The sequence below is a fragment of the Pseudopipra pipra genome, chromosome 4 (genome assembly GCF_036250125.1).
Source record: "Pseudopipra pipra isolate bDixPip1 chromosome 4, bDixPip1.hap1, whole genome shotgun sequence".
Taxonomy (NCBI): Eukaryota; Metazoa; Chordata; class Aves; order Passeriformes; family Pipridae; genus Pseudopipra; species Pseudopipra pipra.
In genome coordinates this window covers 35,244,069-35,267,737 of record NC_087552.1, presented here as the reverse complement: position 1 = coordinate 35,267,737, position 23,669 = coordinate 35,244,069, and the positions used below count along the sequence as shown (strand labels likewise).

The 23,669-nt window shown below is 36.1% G+C and overlaps 1 protein-coding gene across 3 annotated transcripts in view; it reads left to right on the top strand.

The window, feature by feature from the left end:
• The window catches only part of NPY1R (neuropeptide Y receptor Y1), a 44,765-nt gene that overhangs the window by 3,762 nt on the left and 17,334 nt on the right, over positions 1-23,669 (top strand). For 2 of the 3 annotated variants that reach the window (XM_064652393.1, XM_064652394.1), the window contains one exon: positions 49-12,470. In XM_064652393.1, coding sequence (XP_064508463.1) covers positions 49-507 — 459 coding nt within the window. In that variant the 3' untranslated portion in view covers positions 508-12,470. Of the gene's footprint in view, positions 1-48; positions 12,471-23,669 lie in introns of those variants that run through there. The other variant, XM_064652395.1, reaches the window with a different exon arrangement.

Genomic DNA, 23,669 nt, shown 5'->3' with positions numbered 1-23,669 from the left:
GACAGTGGTAGGTTAATTTATTCCATGTCTTTGTTGAATTTCCTGCAGATATACATACGGTTGAAAAAAAGGAACAACATGATGGACAAGATGAGAGACAGTAAGTACAGATCCTCTGAAACCAAAAGGATCAACATCATGCTGATCTCAATAGTGGTCGCATTTGCAGTTTGCTGGCTGCCTCTCACCATCTTCAATATCGTGTTTGATTGGAATCATGAAATTCTGCCTGTTGCTACCTGCAGCCACAACCTGTTGTTCCTGATTTGCCACCTCACTGCCATGATTTCTACCTGTGTGAATCCCATCTTCTACGGGTTTCTCAATAAGAACTTCCAAAGGGACCTGCAGTTTTTATTTCATTTTTGTCATTTCCACTCCCGTGAGGAGGATTATGAGACTATAGCCATGTCCACCATGCACACAGATGTTTCAAAAACCTCTTTGAAACAGGCAAGCCCAGTCACATTTAAAAAAATAAATAGTGATGATGATGAAAAAATATAAAGGAGTAATAAAAATTCCATACCAAACTGCTTGAAGTGTGATTGCAGGTGAAATGTGTCCAAGGACAAGTGAAATTACATAACAAGTACAAAACGAGTAATGTTTTTCTTCCTTTTCCGAGGAACTTTGATTGTTGTCACTTTGAAATTATATGCTGTGCATTTTTGCCCCTTTTACTGCTTTAATGTTCACAGAAGTTGTATCTGAATTTTATTATAAGACAGAGTTAGACCTGCTACTACCTATGGTTTTCATCTGCTGTCTTTTGTTCTGTTCTCTTTGTACAGCTATGTGCTTTAGCAGAAAGGTTTATTTATTGATTATATTTTTTCAAAGAAGTAGTTTTCAGGAGTGTCTATCTAAGACCATAGAAACAACATGAACCACAGGGACACTGTCACTACAGAGGACACCCACCAAAGAATAAAATTAGGAAATTCTGATTCGAAGAGTAGTTTCTTTCTTTTTTAATTCAGCTTTTGATTGATGTTAAAATCCTCTAAAATCAGTGTAGGCATGCAAAAAAAGGATTCTGTGAGACCTGTAGAATATGTTTAAATGGTGACGTACAGTTTTCTAATTCACAGTGGAAATTCAGGCTATGATCACTTAGTTTCAAAGAAAGGATTAAGAAAGAAATTCTGTTTTTATTTACAAGAATAAAACCCTATAGTAATGCCACAGTGCACAATGTGATAACTCTGATGCTTCACCACAGCAAATGAAAACATAAATGGGCCTTCAGTCCCAACTGATTAGAGCTGGTTTTAATAACACAGGCTTTTTAATTTAAAAACCCTAAACCCCATTTTCATCTGCCATCACTGACAGGAGTTAAGTGTTGCTGGGATGAAATATACCATCTGTCCCTGGCCTATGAACCATGTAAACTTTCCTTGAGACCTATGTCCAGAATCTAAAAGGAGATGGGACTGTTCACTGTATGGGCAAGGTGCAATATCATCCTTGCTGGTGACAGTGAAAATCAGGTCTGGTATTAAAAAATATAAGCTTTAGCTACCTGAGTCTTTTCATAGTAATTAGTGTTGACCTATATAAATCATGTATAGCCTCAAAATATTCTGTGTTCAGATGCAGTGGCATAAACCCGGATAATCTCAGTCTTAAGCTGTGCCAGGGGAGGTTTAGATTGGATATTAGGAAGAAATTTTTTACAGAGGGAATAATCAGACATTGCAATGGGCTGCCCAGGGACGTGATGGATTCACCGTCCCTGGAGGTTTTTAAGCTGAGACTGGATGTGGCACTGAGTGCCATGGTCTAGTAATCATGGCAGCATTGGATCAAGGGTTGGACTTGATGATCTTGGAGATCTTTTCCAACCTGGTTGATTCTATGATTCTAATATCGAAGACAATGGATGGTTAAATCAAGATCTGCAAAACTTAAAAGAAGGATATGGATAAAGTTTGGGTATAACTGATATGCTTAGCTTCCAAACTCACAGTTTCCACATTTGGTTGAAGTATGGAATTACTTGTCAAATATATACAATAGAGCTCTGTGTATTACTGCTTAAAGTACGTATCCTCTAATTGCACAAAGTATTCATGACTAGATCCCCAGTTGAGGGAAACCCACATAACTTGACTGCTGTAAATGAAATTACAACAATATTAGCCAGCTGAGGTTCTGTGTCATACAGTGTACTTTGCTGTAAAATCAAGGTCTTTCTGAATAATCAGCTTTTTAAAATACAATATAGACCCTACTTTCTTTCAAGAGGATCATTTGAAATCATTATGGCAGACAAGAGGGTCTTTAAAATGGATATAAATGTAAATGCAGCATGAATGGAAATCTGACTTGATACATTTCTGAGCAAAAAGATCTCAGGATGTTATGGTGAATTTAATGTGTTCTAAATTTGACATAGATAAATGCCTAAGAAATTAAAATTATTTGGGATGCCAGAATTTAAAAGTAAAACACTATGTCTTGTGCTGTCTTATAAATAGTGTAGAATATTAAAGTAGCAATGTGTTCTTGTGCATTATAATTCCATGTATTTCTCTACTGGAAGATAATTTAATTTAAAAGGTTTCTGTGCTTGAGAACAGAGATGGAATGTAGAAAATTAATTATAAGACAGAAGTTTCTTTCAGAGCTTTGGCCTTTTGTATTTTATGAGATTTCCTTTTTCTTTGCGGTTCTCTGTGGTATGTGTTGCTAATAATTTGACAAGGGTCTCCCAAAATTATTTCCCTCTCACTTTGCAACAATTTTCACCTTCTAAACGATGTGTAGTTTCACAGTGAGATACAATGTAGAAAAACAGCCTTTTTTTATATATTAAGAATGTCACAGTGGGTTTTTCCCATTACAAAAAGAATCACTATGAATTTTTGAATTTTACATGCTTTTTTCCTTTTTTTTCCCTTTTTTTTTTTTTTGAAGCTCTTTCTTTCAATAGAGTGGAAGAAGAAAATTCAATTATTTGAGAAACTTTCCAATTAGTTTGCTGGAAATTTTCGATCAGTCTGAATTAGGTGTATACAGAGTAGGTTTTGGAGCAACTTCAGAGGAGCCTGCCAGTGTTCAGGGACCTAAAACAGGTGTGTGCTAAAATTTGGAGATCTTCAGTGGGATTGCAACATATTTCTTCCTATGTCAGCATTTCTCCTGCTTGAGGTCCAATCTCAAATCCTGCAGCCCATCTGATACTGTCATACTGTCTCCTGAGAATGTGTCAGGTGTTTTTTCCCTCCCAACACCTGATAAACAAGGTGAACTGCAAGTGGGAGGATTCCTTCTGCTCATCTTTGTTAAGCTCAGGAGCCATTTTTCCTCTGCACTGCTGTCCTAGAATCAGGCTTATATTGTTTCCTCACTTCCCTGCAAGAAGCCTTTCTGAGGCTCCGCTAAGGACGCAGGCTGGTGCATTGTCATACAAATAGCACAGTGTGCTCTGCCTCAAACGACAGTGTAAAGGAATACAGTGTAAAGAGTGTCCAGCAGGAAAATGCATTTGGAGAATTTCAGAGTCAAAATCATTGCTCTTCTGAAGAATTTATTATGAGATAAAAGTAGTCTCTCTGAGGTGCTGACCTGACATCCGCAGGGCATAGATCATATCTACTGAGAGCAGTATTTTTGTCCTTGTATTCGTGACTTGATGCTGGAGTTCTCAAAAGCCTCTGGAGACTTTTCCCTCCCAACAACCAGAGGATCAACATTGATCCTCTCTTTTATTTTCGTGCTCCAGCATGGCTTCTCATCCTCTATATGCTAAATTTCTTTACAGGGTAAGCTGCTGAGTTTCACGTTTCACTATAATTTTTCAGTCATTCTGGTTTGATATTTATTTCTCCTATGTGCTGTCTTGTCAAACATCCCACATTTCAGCACATGGCGATTCCTATCTCAGAAGCCTGAAAATCCCTTTTATTCTTTCAGACTGGTAGAGAAGTTTTACTGACAGAAAATCAGAACAGTGAGTGATCTATAACGTATCTTATTATTTATGTGTCATACATTTCATGTCAAATCTACAGCCTTAAATGACAAATGGAACTATTTAATAAACATTATTATCTGCTTCATTTATCTGTTATTTTAGCATCTTAAACTTCAGTTTTATTGGCCACAGACATTTAAAGCTTCTGCATAATCTAAATAAACCAGCATATAAATGTAATGTTAATAAATACTTCTGTATTCCCATATTGGTTTTTTTTCAACATATCTCTTCATTGTGTCATTGTCACTACGTATGGTAATTCGCAACTTTCACATCAACAGTAAAAAAAAGGATAATAATAAAGGAAGCAATTAATTGGCAATAATACCTGCCTTTGGTAGGCCAGGAAAGAACTGGATATTAAAAAAAAATATATCTATATGTGTATAATCAACCCTGTTTTTATCACTATATAAAGAAATCAGATTTAAACTAGGAAAAGGAATCAACTTGACAGGACCCCCCAGATCTCTTGAGCTGATGCTGACTGTATCTCATCACTGATGAAAGTGTGAAGGGTAAGGATTCATACATTCTGACTCTGTGGTCTTGGACTACAGTTCCAGCTATTATGAATGGATCCTAAAGGCATAATGATACTGATTCATATTCAGACTGTAAATCAGCATATGTTTAAATCCAGGCCTGTATATCAAGTTCTCATTCTAACCCCAGGAAAGTGTTCTCAGATCAATGAAACTGAAAAATTTGCTTAGAGTTAACCATTTGCCTAGGCACTCTACTGAATAAAGGTACACTGTTGGCTGGCAGCTCACACTCTTTCCTAAAAATCAGATTTTGGATATTAGCTTATTATAGAAATAAATTAATGGCATATAGTTGTTTGGCTTTTTTTTCTGGATTGTTCTATGGATTTTTTTTCTGGGGTACAGTGCCTGATAATGGTTCATTTTAAAGTTTTCCTTCCTATTTCTTTCTATCAAAGAATTTACTGAACTAGTGCATAGAGAATGAAGACAATAAGGAAACGGTTTTTCTTTTATTCTTATTTTTAAAGCATATATAACAGTAGGAAACAAGAGCTTAAATAACATCTCTTGTTTGCAACAGATTACATTCACTCAGCTGAGTGGAAAGGGGAGAGAAATAACAATTATAACAAAACAATAAATTTTGTTGATAGTCATTTCTCAGTTGAAGGATATGTACAACTCCAAGATCTACCATGTCATCTTCATTCTTGTGTTATTTAATACGTGGTATCTGCTTCCCTGAGTCATTACTAATTAGTCAAGTCATTACTAAAGTTGATATGAAAGAAAATTCTTTTCTTCTATCCAGGTTTTGCAGAATTTTAAATGTTTGAGTATTACATGCAAGAGGAAAAAGTGTTACCAGCTTTAGTCTCTAACACTTTAATTAACCTCTGATCAGAAATTACTTCTATTCAGTATTTCTGCCCATGCAAAATACTGTTAATGGCCTAGTTGAAGGTGATATTTCAAATATTAGGGAGTGCATTCACAAAGACTGACTTTAGCTGAAGGATGGCAGCTTTACTGGTCTCCTCCAGAGGAAACCAGAAGGCATTCACACCTACACTACTCTGGGTGCTATGAATCTACCAAAATGGCTTTCTCTCCGTTATCAATATGGACTGCTAAGGGACAGCCAGCTTCCAGGGCCAGCGCTAGGCCTGGTGACTACTGCTTCCCTTCCTCCACCTTACATGATGCTTCTGCTCTCACTTCATATTTCATCCTCTTGATGGCTGCTTTCTGAGGAAGCTGTACGAATTTGTACTCTGATTTTGTGAGTGCCTGAATATATGGTAAAAATCAACTCTATTCAGGGCAGTGCTTTAAATAGTTTCTTTCATTAAAATTATCTTCCGGCAAGTTTCTGGTAGGCAAGTTTCTCAAAATTTAGAAGTACATAATCTAGAAAACTTATGTAGGATATATGTTCATACAGAACATCCAGCTCATTGCAGCAAAACTGACAGCACATACAGTCTTGTGTTTTCCAAATAGATGAGGTGATGATCTGGTTATTGACATAGGTCACGCTTAGTTGCAAGAAATTTGCACCAGATGCAAATGTGTTTGAGACTGATGCACAGGAGAGGGTCTGCATGGTAAACTAACATGCCACATATTATGCAACATTTCAGATATACAGGGAAATAGATAGTTTGGAAAAGAGCCAAAAAGCAGATTTAGATGAAGCCTTGATGCCTTTTGCCAAATATGAACAAAAAGACTTGAAGTCAGACATTATTTAATTTGAGGGCCAACAGACTGACAGGTAAATGCTTTTTTGAGCACAGTGGTGGTCAAAAAAGTATGTATGTTAAACAGGTTCTCTGCTCCCGTTTCCTGAAAAAGGATATAAAATTATAAATTACTCTGAAAATATAAGTTTTTAAGATTCTTCACCTTGGATTAATCTAGATCTCTTTTTGAGACAAAGGAAACAAAATGTTTTTGGCAATTGAAAAATAACAGCTTTTCATTGTGCCCCCCCCCCCCACTGCACAAGAGTCCGTTTGCTTCCACTTCTGCACAACATGGAGAAGGTTTGTTTATGGCAGGAGTAACCTGATCAACAAAGCCCCTCTTGTCTCTCTTGGCTCATGTCCACACTGATACTGTGCTACTGTTTTTCACTTTGCAATCTCCCCCCCCCCCCGCCTCCCCCAAGCTATGACATTTTTATTATTCTATTTATATTGTTTCTTTATAAAAGCTGTCTGTGAAAGGATGTCCTTGAAAGATCCTATTTGATGTGTGCTTGAACATATGGGTAAGAGGCCACATAGGACTTGTACAAATGTGACTGACAATGTGGTGATGTGTCAGCGGACAGACAAGTTGAAAACGTATTTGTTGCATACTGTTATTCAGCCCTTTTCAACTAAAGTTTTTGTTATAATTTTAATTCATGTAATCTAAATATCAGTTAAGCTTATGTATCTAGCCTTTCATCTTGATGATCAGCCTCCAGAGACATTCAGCAAGAGGAGACACTGGGTAACCCAGTGTATTCCTTACTTAGCTTTATTGACTCTAATTGTTGCATATAAGCCTCTCCTTTTTGTACTATACTTGAAGATATATATGCAAAAGTGTTCCCTTCTCTCTCTTCAAGACTCTTCAAGTAAAAGCTGTATAATTAAGAGATATAATAGATAGGACTGGTTTATCTTTTCTGATTTTTATTTCCATTATTATTATGACTGTAAAGTTTGAGGCTCTTCAATTAAGCCTTGACTTCTTATCAGTTTGGGCACTGGGGTAGTCTCCTGGATGACAGTTGCCGTGCATATGGCTAAACAGGTGCTGAAGTAAGAGCCTTGAAGCTTGACCTAAAACATTGCATGGTTAATGAAAAGCCTCCATTGACTTCAATGAGCTTAGGGTAGGGTATTTGATTCAAGTGACACTGAAGTGAGATATATGTCAGAACATCGGCTTCCTAGAGAGGGCAACAGGCCGTAAGAAGTGACATTATCTACCCGTGTAGACTCAGCAGAGACACAATTCCTTAGTCATCCATGTCAGTCCAAGGGGCATATCAAAAAGTCATCTTCAGCTGGTACTTATACTATGGTTATCCTCTTAAGTTCTTCTGTGAGTTTTACTCTGATTTTTTTTTCTGGTCGCAGTTACAAGTTAAATGTACCAAGCTACCTGGCTTACTGATTTAAACCAATTTGCTTCACAGAAAATTGAAGATGACACTAGCAATTCTTCACTACTAAAAGTGGGGGCTTTGTTTATTATTATTATTATTATTATTATTATTATTATTATTACTATTATTATTGTTATTATTATTATTTCTGCTTTTTTTCACTTTGTAAAAAATAACAAAACAAAAAAGATCACTAACAGCCAGACAGCATAGTTTATTTTACATCTGAGATTCACTTCAGTCAGTAAGGAATCTCAGCCTTCAGCACAATCTGTGGATTTACCTTGTAGAGGTGCTCCTACAGCAGAAACACCAGCAATCATGAATAAAACCACTGCAAGTAGTTGCTTAAATACAATTATCTTCCAAATTAGATAAGGGCACCTTTAAGTCAATATATAGAAACTTGAATTAAAATATTAATGGTTTTGTGTTGGAAATGATGCTTTCAAATAACCACATGACCTCATGAAATTATAAAGCCTGAGCCTGACCTCATTCATGTTAGTCAAATGCTGTGATAACATCTCTGACATTGTTCAGAAGGTTATGGTGTGGATGAGGCAGGTAAATGAGATCAATTTGTGAAGCTGTCAGATTGGTTTTTTATACCTATAGATTTTATGTTACTAGGGTTAGGATAACATAAGGAAATGAAGTACCTTTTTTTTTTAATTCCTTGATAATTTTCACTCAGACCAAACAGGTTTGCTAAAGCTTTCTAAGGCTGAAATGGTATTGGATTAGCTGAGTACCTGTTATTTAAGTAAGTTTGTTCTTTTAAGCCGGACATACATGTAGGTGTTACCATCTGAAGCCTTATTTTCTACACAGTAGAATATAGATACGTACGTTTACTATCACATATAGAAGCATTTTAAAATGCCGACTTCAAGTGAATTTTATATATTTATAAAAAAACCCCTAAACATTCAGCAGTTCTTATGTTCAGAGAATGTTTGTAGAAGAAACAAACCAAGCTGTGACAGTTGTCCAGCTGTGCTGACTGTGCAGTTTGTTTTGGCAGAAGGGTTTTGGTTTATCTGACCATGGGACCCTGTCTGAGCATCAGCATCTGCTTGGAAGACATGGGATCCACCTCACTAAGTGAAGCAAAGGTATCTTTGCCAGCAGGATGTCTGACTTGCTAAGAAGGTCTTTAAACTGGGAGTGATGTGAAATGAAGAGTATTATCAGCAGCCTGTAAGGGAATGAAGGACAGGACTGTCAAGCAAAGGGCCTGGGGTGGTGCAAGTAAAGGCAAAGGTAATAAAGAGCGAAAATGAGGTCACCTTAAGCATTTGCAGTTAAGCAAGGAAGTGCCTACAAGATACCAATTTGCAAAAAATTCACAGACCCTTTCTGGGAAAATGGCACGTTGAAGTGTCCCTCAGAAGAGCCACTCTCAAGTGCCTGCACACTAAGTGTGTGCAGCATGGGCAATAAATGTAAGTAGAGAACTGTGTGGGATTGCAGGGCTGTGTTCTTGCTGGATCATGGCAGTGTAGTGGAATGGCTCCTGTGACTGTAATGTTGCAATGGAGGGATACAGGCCCTTTAGGAAGGACAGGATATGAAGATGAAGAGGTGGAATTGCCCTTTATGTGAGAGAGCAGTTAGAGTGTATGGAGCCATTCTGAGGATGGATGAGGAGCCAGCTAAGAACTTAAGAGAGAAGATTAAACAGCACACCAGTGTGGATGACATTGTAGTGGGTGTCTGCTACAGGCTGCCTGATGAGGGAAGCAGTAGATGAGGCTAGAAGAAACCTCATGTTCACAGGCCCTGATCCTTGTGGTGGACTTTAACCACTCCTGATACCTGTAGGGCATAAGTAATCCAGGATTCTTGTTCCCGCAGGACATCGATGGAAATTTCATGACAATGATCATAGAGAAATCAGCACTTGCAAAAAAGGAAGAGCTTGTCAGGGCTGTGAAGACTGAAGGCACTATTGGTGCAGTTCTGTACTCTTACAAGTTTGGGGAAGATTGGGAGCTATGCAGGGAAAAGCATTTTTATCAATGCCTGAGTAAGGTAAAGAATAGAAACCCTACTCCGGCCTGCTATGTTTGGCAGCAGCAATCTGATTGGTATTATCTGGGTGATAAGTACGCTCTTATGTCCGAGCTAGGCAGTGCAACTTGGGAAGGAGGACTATGGGGCCCAAGAGTTATAGAGCACAACCAAGAGTTGTGGTAATGCAGTATTAGCCTGCATGGAAATACGAGGGGAGACCTGAGGCAAATTTGGTGGGCTGAAACCAGGCCATAGAGATATGGAATCCAAATGTTAGTAATTTTATTATTTAGAATAACCTATGATAGGAAATGTGTGACAATTATCATATATGACAATTATGACTTTCTAGGCCAAGCTATAGTACATGTGTTTATCAAGATTTTTGGGGCATTTTTATTTTTTAAATAAAGCTCACAATTATTTGGATAGTTAAATCCAGTATAGCATGGTTCCCATGTTAGAGAGAGAACTTGTCAGTGAAGGTGCTGACAGTACAAATTATTCTTTTTCAACTCTAAAGCCATCTGAATTTGAAAGAGTTCTGATTGCTCTAATATAGTTTACTTACTAGGTACAATACATTTTTTTAAAAAAGCTACAGAAGAAGCAGTGTTTCTGATGAGTATATAAGCCATGCTACTCACTTTAAGTAAAGACACACAACTGTTATTCATACATTTTAACTAAAAATTGGTGTTAGCCCTGTCACACTGGGTATTGCCATTTGACTTCTTGCATGGTTTTCTTAGAAATGCAGTGATTCATACAATGACTATGATTGCAGCTAGGCAAAAAAGAAAAAGGAGCCAGACAAAACCTTTCTGCTCAGAAAGTACAGTTTACATGATTTCTTAAATCATCTCCCCACTCCATCAAACACCTCTCCAACCCATATTTTTAGTTCAGGGTAGCAGAGAGAGAGTTTTGATGCTTTAAAAATCTCACTGAAGGCTTCTACCCATACTGACCCAATCTGAAAGACGTGCTGATTTTTCAGTGCTCTCTGGAGGAAGATCTCTGCTAGGAGGAGTATTTAATTGGACCTCAAACTACTCTGCTACTGTGCCCTATAGTTAGCCAGAATTCAAGATCAGATAAGACTGCTTTAATTAGACAGAAGCTGAGATAAACATGTTCTTTATGAAATGTTATTTAGAAACACCTTTTAGACAGTACTGTTTCCAGAACAACAGGAAACTTGTCGTAAGACAAGTTCCAAGCGAGCCTGGGTTTAAGAAACACTATCTCTGCTTCCTTTCAGTGCTGTGTTTGCAACTCTCTGCACTGACCCTCTGCGTTCACATCGCAAGCAGTCAATGTTGTAATCACAGAAATGACGATCACACAGACCTCTTGTTGGTATGGTACAAGATTAAGCAATCCCTCTTCCCACCTTTCTCTTTTCCCACACCTACACCTCACAATCACTTGTCACACTGAAGGGTAAATTAAGCTGCAGCATAGATCCAGCTTAAGAACAATAAACCTAATAATAAAGAAGGGATTTGAATGAGGGAATTGGTCCCATTTATAAGCTGGTTACACAAACACTTGTTCTGGTGTGAAGGGCAGAGGTTAGTGGGAGGAATGAGTGAATGACTAAGGATGAGAATGCACAGTGCTTAGGCTGGCATGGCCACATAAAATGTTAGTCAAACTATGCCCTAACTCTGTAATAAGGAAAATACCTGTTAATCCATCAGAGTTAGCTCTGACCTGCTATGAGGACAACTATTTTGGGTGGCCACCATTGTGTGAACAGCTGGTTTTGCCAAACAAAAAGACTTGGTTGGATTTTGCCTACAGCTCGAGTGCTTTCTGCTTTAAAGGAGTCTGCTCTTGTCTCAGGATTTAAGCTTTGCGTTCTGACAACTATTATTGCCTTTCCATATAGAAACACTTTTCATGCACACTGTGCTGTAGAAGCTGTTAACTCTGTTCCAAGAAACATAATAATCATGAAAGTATGTATTTTATAATAAATTCTACAACCATGTGAGTGATACATGGTGTGGGTCTTTGGAATCCAGAAGCTGCTATTTCTGTATTTGCTTTTTTCTTCACCTGGAAACTGCGTGGAAGAGACAGATTTTTGCAGGGCTACATTCAAGTAGTAAAGAAGAAGTTACACCTCTGAGTCTACAGAACTGTATTCAGGAAACTGCTGTAATCAAGATTCTGTTGATTCTATAATTCTATGAATAGGCAAAGCAATATCATTTGCCCTGATACTTAAGCTTTCTCCAAACATGTTGTAGTATGCCAGTAGGTTCAAACTGTCTTGCTTAAATGAATGTGGGACACTTTTACCAGCAATTGCTGTGTTGAATCACTGTGAACTTTGATTTTCAACTGACTTTCAAAGTTTTAACTTAGAGGGATCTGATTTGATTTAGCTAAGCTTGACTTATGAAATCATATATGACTCAGCCTGTATCCCCCCTTGTAAAGTGCTCAGAGACTGTGATATGCTCAGATATGGGATACTAATAAAATGATAGAGCCTATTTACTATGTTCACTGAGGCTGGTTTGTGTCAAATATTTGTTTGAACAGCAGCATTTTCTTGAAAGAGAGATATAACAACTAAACTCTCAAATATGAAATTGTTTTAACTGAGGTTCAGTGCAGTCCCTATTAATATCCAGTCTGGAGATCTTTTAGCTGAGTATTAGCAATTAATTGCAAGGACATATATCTGGATTATACATTGCAGATTTTGCATGTAAATGTGTAATAAATGCATATAAATCCATTAGATGTATTGGAAAGATTGCTTTGAATAAAGTGACTGAAATAAAAATCTAGAGGTTTTTAGAACACTGTTAATTCTAGACTTTTCAAAAGTTTCACAGTAAAATGACTTAGACACAGTGTATTCTGTCATATACTTGAAAACACATTTTTAAAAAGAAATTACTATAGGCTGGTATTTTGAATAACAGCTTTTTTCTCAGTAAGTTCATGTTCCTAAGATGGATATAAAATCTGAGAGATCAAAATGGAGTTCCTCTCTGGATTCAGTATGAATTTTGTCAGAGGAAAGGGTAGTAGGAGGTGCTGATTTTGCTTAATTTCCAGGTTGATTGGTATTTCGCTAACACTGATGTACTCCTGGGTGTTGTTTTATTCTGCAGAGTTTGTTCCATAATTTCCTTCCATTCCGTTCCTTTTTTAAAAGTGCTTTCCTTTTTTCTGCTGGGCCCTTCAAATGATCTCACCAGCTCTCTCACTTAAAACTTGCAAAAAATTTGATGGTCAGTTTTCTAAAATCTAAGTTTTTATGACAGTCATGGAAAGTAATTGTGTCTGATTTATACAATGTATGAAATTAACAGAACACACTTAAGTTATAGCTTTTTAATAAAAGAAACTGATCAGTATTTTCCAGAAAGAATCTAGGTTTGAGTTCCTTGCTCTTATTTTGTTCTTGCTTTTTTTTAAACAGTGCTTACAGTATCTACAGGGTCCATTTCAGTTTCCTACTGTGGTCAGCATGTATACAGGAAAACCTAACCCAGAAACACTAAAGGCTTAGTTTTCAGAGACACAATAAATACAGCTAACTCTTATTAAAAGGCAGTATCTTATGCATTTGAAATTCTTTTTCTACATAAACACACTAGTGATGAAGATAAAGAAGCAGACACTAACCTGTCCAATGTCATTAGAAAAGATCATGGAATCCATGTTTATCTCTGTTAGTCTCTAGCCTTTACTTATTTTGACTATTGTACTTGTGATAGCTTAATGGAGGCCAATGACCAAAATGCCATACATGGCATAATCATCCAGCTGCCTTTCCCATAGATCTTCCCTATTTTTATTGCATAACTCACACTGTCATAAGCACAGAGAACTATAATAAAATAAGCTGACATGAACTGCAAACACACCTTCAATTTCTTAATCACTAAAAACCGTGTATGCCTGTAGAAGCATAAAACCTTTTGACAACTCAAAATGGTATAGCTTGTCTAGAAAGAGGTGCAGCAGTATTTACCTCCAGCTCTGTACCTTGCCTGTCTTTGGGACAGTCCCATTTATGCTACAAATATGTTTCAGATAATTTAGGTAAGAGCTGCTATATTTGTCTTGTGTCACGTGGGGGATTAAGATAACCAGCCTACAAACTCTGTCAATACACAAAGCAGTTGACCCATTTCTATTCCCATGCTGTCTTCAAATAGAAATAAGACCACCTTTACATTTCAGGTGTGATAACTTGATGTACCATGATCCACACAATTGTTATCACCAGCCATTCATATCATAGTCCTAGGTTTTTACCTGCTGATCCCCTCTGGCAGCTTCTTAGAATTGCTTTGAATCTATAATTTGTGATGCTGGGAATTTTAAATGTAATATTAGGTTACATTTGATTGACTCAGTATTAAATATCAAGGCCCTGCTGTGAGGCGTACAAAAATCCATAGGGAAAGAATCTTCATTGCAATATGAGATGTGCATTCCTTACTGCATTGAACATTCATGCTGTTGCTACATATGAGCTGTGCTCCATGAATGCATCCCATACTATTTGTGTCCTGATTATTTCAGGAATCCTGCTTGGAATTTTGTTACTCCCTTTCGATGACAATTAGTGCATAGCCTTGACAATTTCTGTATTCATGGTTTTGGAAGAAAACTTGAGTGCCCTCCTCTAGACAAAACTGGGAAGGATGAATCCTGTGAAAAAGATGAGAGAGAATTCCTTCTGCTGTAAAGGCTGCTTAAGAGACTATTTACTGCCACAGGTTTTTTTATCTTGCAGAAATTTTTAGATGTCTATATTTTTTAATAAGGGGCCTGGTCATCGTATAATTGTATGTGTTCCCAGGGCACTGATAGTAGCCATGCTGGCAGGATGATATTCTTGGATTAGTCACGTCAGTTTTGTTGGAAACAGCTCAAATTTGTCGGAGATAAGATGCTGTGATATTTATACATATTTTCTATGTTGCTGCACTAACACCACACACATTAGATATCTTAAACTTACCATGAATAATTCCAAGCAACCAATAATACAAGGCATAAACTATATTCTTAATATTGTGAAGACCAAGGAAACCATTGTAGCAAGTACTGGATAATAAAAATGGTTTTCTTACAGCCTAGTAACTAAACTTAATTGTAACTTTGAAATCTCACCAGCCTGTCTGCCAGTTCTTGAAGTAGTACAGGTGGTGCAATTTAAGAAGCGAGCCTTCAAAACATGATGGAGGCAACAGGTAACAACTGGAAGCATCAAGATTGGAGCTCTCTCCGTACATAGATGATTTACACTATCTTGTTCTGATGGACAGAATAGTTCTCCAAGGGACAGGCTATCCTTTGAAGCAATAGCTCTTTTAGAAAACATTTTTTCCTGAATCTGAAAGAAATAATTTTATACAGTAAGATGAGTAGGGTCAATTTGCCAGGGTAAACACTCAACCCATGAAGTCACATCATGAAAATTCTATCCAAAATAAGGCAAAAAAAATCAAAAGTCAGTGAAGGTGGCTATCAATAAGAAGCTGTTAGAGCACTGAGGATAAAAAGAAAAGTAGCTTTGGTAACAAAGTTACTGATTTAATGCCAATGTCCTTTTTGACTATGGGTTAGAGAGAGAAACAACATTTGCAGCTATCTCCCTACAGGCACAGATTGCTGACAGAAGGAACAGAGCTTGCAAATCCTTTGGTAAAGATCCAGTGTGGTGAATGGATGAGGAAATTGTATAATAGCTTCATTGGGCACTGAAATTGGAGTTGAAATAATAGCATATCCGTTTTTGTTCAGGATCAAAAAGAAAAAAAATCAAGGAAATGTATGATTTGGACTGTATGTTAATACCAGCTTTGGACTTTATTAAAAAAAATAATTATACTGTTAAGATTTATATAACCTTTTAAAACATTTTTTCTCTTAATCTTGAAAAAATTTTGATGAAAAATGCTGTTGTGAAACAAGAAAATTACATTGTGCTGTTAAATGTTCAAAAATAGTTGTTTCAGCTTTTTTTTCCCAAATAAAGCATAACATTTTGATAAGGCTAAGAAATTAAGCACTAAGAGGCATTTAAAATCCTCTCCTCCCCTCAGGAAAAAAATAAAAAAGTGTATTAGTTCATACAATTCACAGAGTTTATAGAATATTCTGAGTTGGAAGGGACCCCCGAGGATCATCAAGCCCAATTCTTAAGTGAATGGCCCATACAGTTGAAAGAAGCCAAGTTTTGTGAATAAAGTTGTTCCAAATAATGAAATTTTTGATTGTTTTGTTACTTTATCAAGATACACTGCTAGCATTCCTCGAGTTCTTACCCACTCATAACATCCTGGAGGTTACATGCAACTTCACAATAAATAACAACCCTTTTAGTGTAAATGAAAACCATTTGTCTCCTTTCATAATTTTTCTTCATGAATTATCCTGCATTCCATGTTTGTGGATGCTAACATATTATTGCATTGTTATAGAAATTGTTTGTTAAATATAAAACTTTAAATAACTGACTATCCTATTAGAATCCAATCTCATCTGAATAATGACACGAGATGATAAAGTCCTTTCACAATAATACTATGCAAAATTGGACCAGAGAATTGAAAAATGATACAGAATGTAACTTAGCTTTCCACCTTCCCTTCCTAAAGGAAGTGGTGACTCAAGTGAAAGCATAAGCAGAGGCACTGCAAAGAAGAAATAGTAGAGAAGTATCTTAGAAACTCTAATAATGTCTGTTGCTTTAAAAAGTAAGTTTGAAAATCACCTAAGATCAATATGACTTCAGGAAATCAGGAAAAAAAATTCATATATCTTCACTTTTTTAAAAAATAAGATGAAAACTAGAGAAATTCATTAATCCCTTGCAAACAACAGTTCACTCTTCAGTAAGTTAACTCATATCTTTGTACATTTTTCCACAGTAACTGTGACCACACACACAGATCACACTCTTTTCTGTGATTTTTTCACTAAAACATCAAAGTACAGTACCTACTGTACTTATTCTATGGTACTATGTATTAGAATGTTTGTTTGAGGAAGAATAAGCAGAGAGATGTGTGGGTGATAGCTTTGTTATTGTAGAAAGACTAAGCTTAGAAATATGCTGTAGTCACTATGGCAATGAAATTAAACTTGCCATGTGCCATTGTAAGGTTTTTAAAATTCAGTTTTTCTTTTTTCCCTCTTTTTTCTTTTTTAATTAAATGTAACATATGAACAATGATGGAATGAGTGTTGATTTACAGCCCAATTCTGCAAACAACATTAAGCTTAATGCACAGATCCATAAGGGGCAAGAGGCAAAAATGAGAGGAAGAAATGAGAAAGAATAGATGCATAATACTTTATTAGTCTTTTTTGACAATAGTTTTGTTAGCTTCAGCTGTTTAAGCTTTAAGTTACTTTTATTCAGCAGATACTTAACATTTTACTTTGCAGAAATGAAATGCACTTTTCTACTCAGGGCTTAGTTTTTCAAGTATGCGACTGGATGGTATAACTCATCTACTGAAAGCTGGGATAGTCTGTCGGAACTGTTCATGGGACTACTGGTAAGCTTTCAGCTATTTAATAAAGTATTCAGTTGGATGAAGGCAACTGACAGGATGTAGAAATAAATGCATGTTCTGTCTTTAAAGCTGAGTCACAGTAATAATGAATTGTTAGTGGGACAACAGTGTCAATCATTAGTCAGTAAAACAGAGGTGACTATATGATTTTATGTATCCTCATACATACCTGTGTTTGAGTTTGTGTATACACACACACACACACACACACACACACAGTGTTATAGAAGAGTTTTTCTTGTTTTCTTCTAGTCTAATAACCATGGATGCATAACCCTGGAATGTAAGGCTGTGCACAGATACTCTCTAATTGATTACATTGCCATTAGAAAAACGTCTTAAGAACAATTTGGAACCATAATAATTGTTTTATTAATTTTACTTACTCTATAAGAAAACTAAATGCAGTGCAGATCCAGGGCTAATTTACTGCATGTGATTTATTTTTAGCCATACCCATTGCTAGAATTTAGATTTGTTAAATAACAGTAAAAAAATTGCAGTTTAAGATTCCTAAAAATGCAGCTTCCCAAGCTGTTGTGCTTTCCTCTTGGCTCTTTTGGGGGCATACAATACTAGAAAAAACCACCTGGGATACCGATTCAAGTCCTCTGCCACAACAGAGTTGCTCTTTGTGAGCCTTTCCTGTTGACATAGGAATGAATTTCTGTGGCTGTTATAAATTGAACAGTTTAGTCAAAAGTAGTGGAAGTCATCGAAAGTAGCTAAAAGAGAAGAAATTCCTTTGCATTAACAATAATTTAATTTCTGTCTGTTAGATGAAAAGGAAAAAAAATAGATTAAGCACTGTAAACATTGTAGTTCATACCAACAAGAGAAACAAATCCTCGGTTTTACAATATCAGAAGTTCTTCCTCAATTTTTTTAATGGGAGAGAGAGAACCAGATTGTGCTGAGTATGTATATGTGTGGGGAATGAAATGTAACAGATTGGACAAAAATGTGAACTTTTCAGTCCATTCCTGAAATTCAGATGCTGGCACATGGTGATTTATCTTTGTTCCTAATGCAGCTCTTACAACATTTGGTAAGATCAAGCTCTCTAATAAAATATAACATAGCAAGTACTAATCACATTGCCAGTGAGCTGCTGGAAGGCATTTATATGCCATAATAATACCATAATCAGCACTCAAAAAGAACAGGTATAAATGTATAACCTAATTAAATCCAGGAAAGCACATATTTTTACAGTATTACTTTCTGCTCAGAACTGAGTATTTGTACAATCAGAACTATCAGTTACTAAAATAAATAAATGTAACTGGTCCTTCATCTCCTTTGTTTCCCTAGCTATTGTGTGTGCAGTGCGTCAGTAAGGACAGTTAATATCTGCATGTCCTCCCTACTTTTTTTTCTCCTTTTATCTCCTTTATTTGTGGAACCACGGGTGCTATTTTCCTTTTTTTCCATCGAACTACAGTTTTCATTATAGTGACAGATGCTATTAGGTAACACAGCATTGCTGAGTGTGGTGAAAATGATTTCTTATGAGACCATAGCCCCATTTAGGGGAATAATTTTGTTTTCTCTGTTTATCAGTGCAGAATTCAAATGGCCAATATTTAGTCATTCTCATTTTTTTTAACTGAAAAAAATGATTGATCTGATTATGAACACCAGGAACTTTTCTGAACTAAAACACCCAAAATCAATATTTTGCATTGGTTATGACAGAAGTACATACTGTTTTTTAAAATCTAAGTAAAATAGCCATTGCTTTTCTTTCAACATTACAATTCCTGTTTTTTATTGTGTACCATAATATTTTAAATAGTTTCATCACAAGTCTTGTACTACTTAAACATACACACACATACGCACAAAACCCTTTGAACTGAAAGCAATGAGAAGTTCATTGAGTAACATCCTTTTGTGATGCTGTTTGTGGGGCAAATAACTCATGACTGATACATGGGAAATAGCAAACTGATAGATGATCAGGGTTTAAAGAGACATTAAGGTCTTGATCTAACAATGCATAACTTTTCTATTTTCCCTAATTAGTTTAAACTTAGCACAGATTCCAATTGGTTATAGTAGTCAAATGGTAAATTCAAAATCTTAATATTTTAAATTCATAAATGTATTAACTAAAATTCAGATAGGAAAGGGTAGGAAAGCATGCTCTCAATAACATAATTTGAAAAAGACCTCAACCCCCAGCACTTCCACAGGGATGTTGTCCTACTTTATGACTTTTCTGAAAGCTTGAATAACTCATAGAAAAGAGCAACGCTGAATTTATGCAGATAATATAACTGTCTCACCTGCCTCCATTATAAATAGATTGCATTCCTCTTAGCTGCCCTCTCCTTGATTACATTTCATATTTGAAATTATTATTATTTTAAATTATTTCCTGTTTGAAATACAGATTTTTCAAGTCAGTCTGGCATGCATCTCGCTGAGGTGCCTAATTGCCTTTATACTGGAAGATATTGCTTGAAAAATTTGCGCCTCTTAAGCCCGGACTGATTCATACATAAGGAAACATCTGCGCAAGATTATTTTTCAGCATGCAGCACAAGGTATGAAAGTGGTATGAGATCTGAAGACTGTAGAAATTAACCCTGAGCACCTAAAAATCTCCTCTAAATCCTGTAGGAAGAAGCTTTCTGTCAGGATTGAGACTAATTGCTAAATATTTCAGAAGAAAGAGTAAGGATTTTATGTGCTCAGAGACTGTGTTTTGCCTGATGACCCCAGCTGGGACTGTAACCAACGCAGCTGAAGACACCATCAGACAACAACCCAAGGAATTCTGAATAGAGACTACGTGGGAAGTATCACCTTTTGCATGGTCCTGCTCTATGAATGAAAACAAGAGTTTAGGTCCAGGACTAAAATATTTTTCAAATATTTAGTTCATTTGTGTACTTTCACTATTCCTCCTGTTATTGAAAAGCAACCACTTTCCATCCTAACTAAATGCTACAATAAATCTCAGTACCGCCTGCTGCCTATTCCCTTCAGAATAATTGGTTATAACATCACAGCAAAATTAAAAGGTGCAGCACATGCAGCCTTTTCTGTCACACTGGTGGGCTAGCATCAGAAAGGCCTGAGGTGCAGCATACATCAACCAAAAGTCGTGTTTAGCACAGGGTATTTATGCCTCTGAGGCAACTTTTTTCTTAATTCCACACATGGAGGGTCAAAAGGAAAATGAGTCCAGAGCAATATGTGTTAGCCTGGGTAAATCAGTGTATCTCAGGAAAGGAGAAGGCAGCCTTGACACAGATGCATAAAGTTCTTGTATTCTTTTGCAAGGTGTCTATAGTTGAAATCACAGTCTTGTGTAATACCAAGAAAAATAATTCTCCATGATAACCACCAGGAGCACCTCAAGTTATCTTAAACTCCAGTGAGACCTAAGTATCTTATTAAATTGTATGAGTTTGTGGAATGATGAGAAACTCATGATAACTTGTTAAAAAAAAAAAAGAAAAAGTTTTTGTTCTCTAAGCGAGTTGCCTTCCCATCAACAAACATTTTTGCACATTTGGTTTCTCATTAGTGTTTCTAGTATCCTAGCGGAAATAAATGTCATAAGATTGTTTTTTCATGCTGAGTTAATATGCTAGTTTTGCAGACTGGGGGATGTTTTCTCAGCAGGGAAATAATTATTCTGAAAACAATGGACTTTTCTTAATAACATTTAAATCTTCATAAGACATTCAGGGTTTCAAGCCAAACCATCCACAGCATGACTTTGACTCTCTTTTGTCAGTGATTGTGCTGGTAACTATGCATTAACAACGATTATTATTCTACTTACAGGTCTATAATTAGATGTATCCAAGAGCTAGCACAGTTAGTGTGTTGAAATAATTCCTTCCAGATACCTGCACAATACTCAGCACCAAGACATGCCAGATCTAATAAATTCTCAAGTGCATGGTATTTTCACATATTACAGTGGAACATATCTGGCTTTGCAGGCTTTTGGGAAAATAAAAAGCTGCACAATTTTGTTGAATTTGTGAAGAAAAGCTGCATTAGTTTGCCCACCCAATAATTTCTTTTTCTCCTAAGAGTTTTGGTATAAGAATGGCTTCACGCATAAATGATATAAATGGGAACAATTGTCTCTACTGTTATGAACTGGTTTTAATTTAATTCCCCTGCCCCCATCCAGCTTTAATGAGATTTTAACCAACTGTAAACGCACTAGTGAGGACATGAGGCTAACCCAACATAGGTTCCACTAAGGGCAGCTTGCTTTTTGATCTTCAGCAACTTGGTTCAAACCAAATTTAACCTACATCGGTAGTTCAGACTCAATTGCTGAAAACTCTGCAGTGTAGGATAACCGGTCACATTGCACAAGCCCGTACTGCTTGAGCACAGGTTGTTCAGGCTGCATGTGAGCTGTGGCACCCTTGCCAGATAAGACTCACAATCTGTGCACTGGTGGGCATGGCATTTTTTGGGTAGGAAGATTGTGTAGTACCACGTTACCTGTTGTGCTTGCAGTTGTGAAGCTCAGCATGGATTAAGGCTGTGTCATGACTTGTGCCTTTTACACTCCAGAAGCTGTGCTGTACACCAGGTGCTAAAACAAGTCAGAAAAATGCTATCTGACATCGTAATTTTAGGCAACACGCAACATGTAGTTTAGGCAACACACAACATGAGGACTTGCAGTGATTTCTTACCAAGTTTTATAAATGCAAACAAATGAGGGAAGTCTCTAATACAACACAACATTTTCCTATATAAGAGCTACTTTTTATCTCAGTCTTGCCTCAGTCATTTAGCTTTAGGATGTTTCAATACCATTAACTGGAATGAGGTAGGTTACATTAGGCAAACAGATTCCAGCAATTTTCAGGAAAAAATACATTAAAATTTAATTAATGCACCAGAATTGAAGTTCTACGTTGAACTCTAACTCTTCCTCTTGATATGCTTTTATAAATGCGAGACTCTGGCTATGGTGTTTTAAATGATACTTATTTAGACCTTTAGATTAAATTTAAAAGTATTTTATTGGAAATCTTTTCATTTATTGTTGTAATTTATTCATGTTATTTTTTAATGTGAATATTTAACATGACATTTAAGACACACTACTAACTATGGCTTCAATAAATTCCCTGAATCCAGCTGGTTTCATCACCGCCAAGCTTCTGTTATTTTTTAACCTCTGATATTGACTGCTGTAGCTGCTGGAATTTACAACCAGAAGCAGGACTATTTTAAGTCCTAAATGATGATAATCCACTATTTTAAAAACATTTTTCTATGTAAAATAAGTACTATTGCAATTTGTTCATTCAGATCAGGAAAGGTCAGGGAATATTTTTGGAATCCTTCTTTGCCAGAAGAAATGACTTACATATTGCTAAAAATAATTCTAATAAAGATCCTTATTTTGTTGAGTACTTACCTCATTCAACACATCTCCACTTTTATCACCTTCTTAGAAAATTCTAATAGATTAGAATAATGCAGTTTTCTTTAGAAATTTTTTTAAATGATTTTTTTATTGTTCTAAAATTTTGCTTGAATTTTCTTATTTTACAAACTTCTGCCTTCTCCTTCACTCTTTTTCAAACAAAGCACAGGGGACTGTAACTCTTTATTAAAAACATAGCATTTGCAAGTCTCCTATTTCAGACCATATTTCATATTAAGACTTTGCAAAAAGTAGGTATTTTTTTTCTCAAAAGGGTCTACTCCCTGTTTCTCTGATGTGACCATTACATAGACAGAAGAACACAAAAGCATCCATGGGTTTTTTTTACCTCTGAGGGCAAGCTGTTGTTTTTAAAAAAGTTTAGCCTCATAGTTTCTGGAAGTTTGGGGTTCATGATTAACATGGTATCTAGTTACTTTTGCAAAATGCCTTTAATGCTAGGTGGTGTGCACTTCTAAGCAGTAGAAGGTAGAAGAGTTTTTAATATTATGAGCAATATATATCTGTATAAAACCAGTAATTTGATGGTACTGATCACTCACACAATTTTATTTCAATTATGCTTTTTAATAATATGATATCCCTAAAAGCTATTGGTGTTTTGATGTGTGGCTACAGCAAATAAGAATTTTCCAAGACTCTGGAATCTCTTACCTTACTCTGCAGTAATGTATTCAAAGGGAACTTACCTTTTAGAGCTGGTCTAAGAAAATTTGTCTAATTTCATGTGGAATAGTTTAGGTGAGTGTATGTAGCTAAATTTTTGTCATAAATATTCCTGCAGCACTGATAGGAAGGTTCACTCATATGATGAGAAATGAGATAACAAAAAACAAAAATGTTTTCATACAGAAACCTCAAAACTAAGAAACATACATTTTAGGGTTTGGCTTCTCTGATTACTGAATAACAGGAAACAGTATTTTCTGCAAAAATTCCAATCAATTACATTTAAAAAAAAAAGCATCGATTTTAGCTCAGTATTTAA